Here is a 6,043-nt window from a genome sequence, read left to right as displayed (position 1 = left end):
GCCACAGCGGACGGCGCGTCCCTCTGGGTGATCCAATCTACCACCAGCCGAGAGCAAATTCATTTTAAATGTAGGCTACACGGCCTTTGATCAGCCAGCAGAGGGAAGCACATCAATGCTTCACTGGGACACATTTCCTGTGTTTTTAGGAGTCCAGCTCTAACGCCTGCATGCTGTCGGGCGATATGGAGAAACGACAGCAGATGAAGGACGACCTGCAGCGGTGCATAGACGCACACAAAGACGAGCTGCACAGTCTGAGTAGAGACATTTGGAGCAATCCTGAAGTCGCCGGTAACGAGAAACATGCGCACGACCGGCTTGTCCGCTTCTTTTCTCAGGACCAGACATGGACGGTCCAAAGTCACTACAAACTTCCGACCGCGTTCAGGGCCAGCTGGGGTCCAGTTGGTGGCGGGGTGGGAGACCCAGTGTTGAACGTGGGGTTCCTGTGCGAGTATGACGCCCTCCCGGGTATCGGCCACGCGTGCGGGCACAACCTGATAGCAGAGGTGGGCGCTGCGGCCGCTGTGGGGCTGAAGGCTGCTTTAGAGAACCAGACCGAGCTCCCGGTGCCTGTGAAGGTAACTGTCGCCGGGTTTAACGGACTTAAACAAGTCACCATGAAAACCGAGTGCGACACACTGTGAAGCTGAAAAAAATCCCAAGCACTCCTTTAAATCCCCAGCTCTGTTTGCTGTGACTCAACAAGTGCAACAAATGTAATATGATGTGAATAATTAGTCTCATTTTTTTTTTTTTTCAATAATAGGAAATAAATTCTATCTTTAGAATATGTTATGATTAAATGTCTTAAAGTGGTCTCATGTAGGGGGGTGGATTTGTTACTCCAGTCTTTATTTAAAAGCGTTTCTGTTTTGATGAAAACTCACATCTACTGAAAAAGAAACTAACATTCCAGTGAGCAGACCTGACATTAAAATATTCTTTTACTCTTTATTATAGATAACTGTTCTGGGAACTCCTGCCGAGGAGGCGTTAGGAGGAAAGATTGAGCTAATCAATGCCGGGGCCTTTGCTGATATTGATCTTGTCTTCATGGCTCATCCAGCTCAGCAGGATGCTTCGTTTCACCCTTGCATCATAATCGAAGAGTGAGTTCTTCTTCACTGCTTCATTTCAAATTCTTTTACTTCTCTCTTAATCTCTCACAACGAACACCTAACCTTCACATTTCTTCGGGAACTCTTAACCGACCGTGCTGATGTTACACAGGATGTTAGTGAAGTACTATGGGAAGGCGTCTCATGCAGCTGCATACCCTTGGGAGGGAGTGAATGCCCTGGATGCGGCCGTCCTGGCCTATAACAACATCTCTGTACTCAGACAGCAGCTCAAACCAGACTGGAGGATTCATGGTGAGGAAAAGCTGTGGTAGGGTCACTTAAAGCTTCAGACTTTAGTGTCGACCTTGGAGAAAACGAGCATCTCATCTTTGATCCATCCTAGGAGGAGACACAAATCCCGGAAGGAAAATAAAACCCTCCTCTTTTCAGTGCCGTCAGGTGCCTCCTTATCCTTTACTTCCTCATAGTTTATTAGTTCATCTAGCCGATAGCTAGCTCATCATTATCTGTCTGTCCATTCACATTCACAGGAACTGGTACGCCTCCTTCAGTAGGGGTCAGAACTTTCATACAATGATCACCTGATAGGTCTTCAACTAAATTTTGTTTGTTGTTTGTTTGTCGTTTTAAAGGTGTTTTTCCATTTTCATACGATAACCTCCATGCACACTGCTTATAATTTCACCAAGTTCTCCTAGAATCATTAATATGGTTTATACTATCACATGCTGATGTGTTCACATGCATTATATTGACTATATGCATATTATATCATGCATAGTACTAAGTTACATGTACTTTACAGCTGCAGGAGGTTCTCTGCTGTAGAAACACATGCCATGAAGCTCCCAGCATACAGTTTTTGTACTGATCTTAATGCCAGAAGAGGTTTGCACCCTGCTGTGTAGCTCTATGTGGTCTAACACTTCATGGCTCAGCTGCTGTGGTTTCTGCACGTTTCCACTTTGCAATAATACTTCTTAAATTTGATTGTGACATATCTAAGAGGGGAAAAAAATTCACAGACTGACTTGGTGCATCCTGTTACAGCACAATGCCCAAATTCAGTGGGGTCTTTGGAACAAACCATTCTAAAACAATTGTTGGTCTTTGACGTGTCAGTGGATTTTAATACTCATTAGTTTGTGCAGTGCAGTCCCCCAAAGACAAGGCAACTTATGATTTTCTTTCTGTATCACACACTTCACAGTATCCTGTGAAGTGTGATTGATCATGAGCCGGGTGAGCTGCTGAATTATTGACGTTCTGATTTTGTCTTTGCTACAGGCATCATCAAACACGGAGGAGAGAAGCCCAACATTATCCCGGCATATACTGAATTAGAGTTTTATTTGCGCGTCCCGTTGCTCAAAGACCTATGTGACCTGAAGGCTAAAGCTGAAGCTTGCTTCAGGGCAGCTGCCGGAGCAACCGGTTGCCAAGTATGTTTATGTAAAAGCGTCTTCAGTTTGCTTTCCTGTATGTTGGAGACATGTAGAAGCAGTCTATGTTGATACAGCAGTGCTAAAGAGTACTGCTGTTATATAACAATCCCCCTTTTTACCACATCGCCATAATTACTGTCCAAGTGCTGAACTTGTGTTACATAATTCATGATTATCTTCAGGCTCCTTTTCTCCTTCGTCTGCATGTGCTTCAGGCAGTTTACATTACTATGCATGCATGGCCAAATGTGCTGTTAAACATGACAGGCCAAATGTGCTATGGTCTTACATTTACTTGCATTTCCATTAGGTGGAGATCACCTTCCCAACCCCTACCTACTATAACATTCTACCTAATGCCACACTGGCAAGCATGTATGAAAGCAATGGAAAAGCTTTGGGAATTCACTTTCCAGAGCAGACAGCCAGCTTCTGCGGTAAGCATAAATGACAATATTATAAATCACTTCTGTCCCTGCTCTGTGCAAAAGAACTGTATATGACAAAATGTCTAACAGCAGAACTGTGATTTAGTGTTTTTTCAGCATTGTTGTTCACTGAATCGACACTGAACCACTATCACAGTGAATTCTAATCACCTGGCAGGTTCTACAGACTTTGGCAACGTGTCATTCATAGTCCCTGGTATTCATCCGTTTTTCTACATCTGCACTGATGCATTAAATCATACGGAGGAATACACCGAAGCAGCAGGTATTTTGGCACGTGGCTTTTGTGAACTGATGTTTTATAATTAAACCGAATCAGACTGTGATAAGTGAAATTTAGCCATCATCTCTTTCATGTTTACTCTGTGCTTTATATTTCTTACTCTGCCAGGAGCTGAAAAGGCCCAGTTGTACACCCTGAGGACAGCCAAGGCCCTGTCTATGACAGCTGTGGATGTAGTGTGCTGTCCTGATCTGCTTAAGAAAGTGAGAGACGACTTTAGACTGGCCAAACTGAAACAGAAGTGACTGGGTCCTTTTGACCCAGCGTTTTGTGTTTTCTATTAGTGTTATTGTTGGTTCTGTTCTTCCTCTGTTTAGTGTTTACTCTGTCCTGCCCATGTGTTCCTGTATTAAGTCCGCGTTTCTTAGTCTGTGTCCTTGCATGTGTAAGTTCCTGTTTTATTGTGAAGGTCTGCGTCTTATGTGAGTGTTTTCAGTTCGCCTCCCTAGTCTCGTCACGTTAATCACTCCCAGCTGTGTCCCTCACCTGTGTGTGATCTCCCTGTGTTCTCTGAGTGTTTTTAAGTCGTGTCTTCTGTCTTAGTCGTTGCTGGTTCGTCTGTGTTGTTCCCCTCCATGTTCTCGTGTATTCTCCCTGCATCTCTGTTTCTCGACTCAAGGTTTCAGGTTTGTTTTTGCGTAGCTTTTCCCAGTTTAGTTTATTCTTAGGTTTTGGTTTTCTTCCTCCTTGTCCCTGTTTGTTTCACCCTTTTGTTAATAAAGCTCGCTCACAACTTAAGCAGTCTGCATCTTGGGTCCGTTTTATATTCTCACACGGCCTGCCTCGGCACCCCGTGACAGTGATAGAACTCCCTCGTGACACTGAAATTAGAAATACATCTAGGAGAAATTATAAGGTTTAAATAACAACAAGTAGGCACTTTATATTTTTTTGCTAAAGATCCTTGAGCGTAAGAGGAAAAACCCCACAACAATCAGATGGTCCCCTATGTCCAGGCACTTGGTGACAGTGAGAAGGAGAAACTCCGTTTTAACAGGAAGAAACCTCCAGAAGACTCAATATCAGGGAGGAGCAGAATCAAAACTGGGAGAAAAAAAAGAGACCAAACTGAAAGCAAACGGTAGAAAGAAAAAAGAAATGTAATCGCATGCTGTAGTGCATCATTGGAACTCCTCCAGCAGCTTGAGCCTATTGCAGCTTAATTACAGGATGATTCAGGGTCACCTGATCCAGCCTTAAATATAAGCCTTATCAAAAAGAAGGTTTTAAGCTTAATCTCAAAAGTAGAGAGGGTGTCTGTCCCCCAAATTCAAACTGGGAGCCGGTTCCACAGAAGAGAGGCCTGAAAGCTGAAGACTCTGCCTCCCATTCTACATTTAAAACTCTATGAACCACAAGTCTCTGGTAGGACAATATGGTACTATGACTTCTTTAAGATATGAAGGACTTTGCATGTGAGGAGAGGGATTTTAAATTCAATCGTGAGTTTAACAGGGAACACATGAAGGCATCTAATATCTTTCTAGTCTGTGGTAATGGACAACATGAATTTACTGATGATGAGTTTGGCATACACTCACAGTTTTACACCACAAACCTCTAAATAAATCAACCCTAAATGTATTACTCTATCCACGGGTAGCCCTATTGTACTTGATTGCATGATCATACTACCTCTCTCTCAGTCATTGAGATTTCTAGGCGTACTTTTATCAGCTACACAGCTTGATAAAAAATCTTGGCTCTTCAGAGTGGGCCCAGATGTGGTGGAAAATCAGGTTATGGACATCTTTTTGATGCTTTATCCTTTTCTGCCAGCTTTGATGTGGTGATGCCTTTGTTCGCATTTTCTTTCACTAGATTAGAAGATGGTGCACAAAGTTTAAATTGACACCTTCGGGATGTTGCTTGGATCAAAAAAAACAACAAAAACATGCTTCAGCATATCCCACTCTCTCACTTTTCTGTGAGGAAAGCCTTAATGTAATTGTATATGTATATATCCTTTTACACACACGTGAGTGGTTAATGGCATTACATAATACGCAGTGTATATGATTTGTTTTAAATGCTCATCAGCACTCAGACATGTGCCAGAGCGAGAAGAAAGACCTTGGAGCTGTGAGCAACCCAGTGACTAATAACAGTAAAGACTTATCCTCCAGGACTGTTTAAATATACTGTGTAAGTGAGCAGAAAAATGTGATTAAAATAAAGGGATCAACTGTGTTCAAATGATCCAAAGTGTTGTGTTTTAGGTTTTAAGCATCTCTCTGTTTCTACGATGTTCAGCACTCAAGCTCCGATTTTCAGAAACCAAAACATTTATTAAACATCTTCCCATACATGACAGTTTTAAATACCTGTAATATTTTTTTTAAAATATCTTTTGCCTAACAAAGTATAAAGTTGTTTTTAAGCTGAAAAAGACGTTAAAACTAGCAACTAACAGGTCACAGCGAACCTCAAAGCCTCACAACACCAAACAGAGGAGATGAGCTTCAGTTGTATTTAAAAATAAAAAGAAGAAACATTAAAAAATAAAAAGAGTTAATATCATAGTCGGTGCATGGGACTTCTAAACATACATTTTTACATTTGTTGTTTTAATCGACTGCATTACTTTGCGTTTTTTACTCAACGTTGTCAAGTCACACAAACGGAGCGCAGTAGCTTGACATCAAAATAACTGCATTGATACAAATTTCACAAGAAAATTTAAGCTAAACTGAATCATATTAACATGCTGCAAAGAAAACGTGGAACTTCAAGAATAAGCTCTGAATTTGCCTTTTTTTTAAAAATAAAAACATTTAC

The 6,043-nt window shown here is 41.8% G+C and overlaps 1 protein-coding gene across 1 annotated transcript; it reads left to right on the top strand.

The window, feature by feature from the left end:
* The first annotated feature begins 12 nt into the window (after positions 1-12).
* On the top strand, positions 13-3,702 carry LOC102193717 (peptidase M20 domain-containing protein 2). Its single transcript, XM_005723881.2, has 7 exons — positions 13-584; positions 967-1,115; positions 1,237-1,379; positions 2,376-2,530; positions 2,844-2,970; positions 3,140-3,247; positions 3,374-3,702. The coding sequence occupies exons 1-7, from the start codon at positions 171-173 to the stop codon at positions 3,508-3,510; spliced, it is 1,233 nt and encodes a 410-aa protein (XP_005723938.1). The 5' UTR covers positions 13-170; the 3' UTR covers positions 3,511-3,702.
* The last annotated feature ends 2,341 nt before the right edge of the window (positions 3,703-6,043 follow it).

The sequence above is a fragment of the Pundamilia nyererei genome, unplaced genomic scaffold, assembly GCF_000239375.1.
Source record: "Pundamilia nyererei isolate P.nyererei 1_Seehausen unplaced genomic scaffold, PunNye1.0 scaffold00010, whole genome shotgun sequence".
Taxonomy (NCBI): Eukaryota; Metazoa; Chordata; class Actinopteri; order Cichliformes; family Cichlidae; genus Pundamilia; species Pundamilia nyererei.
The sequence above is the reverse complement of the archived record's forward strand: the minus strand, read 5'-3'. Positions and strand labels throughout refer to the sequence as shown.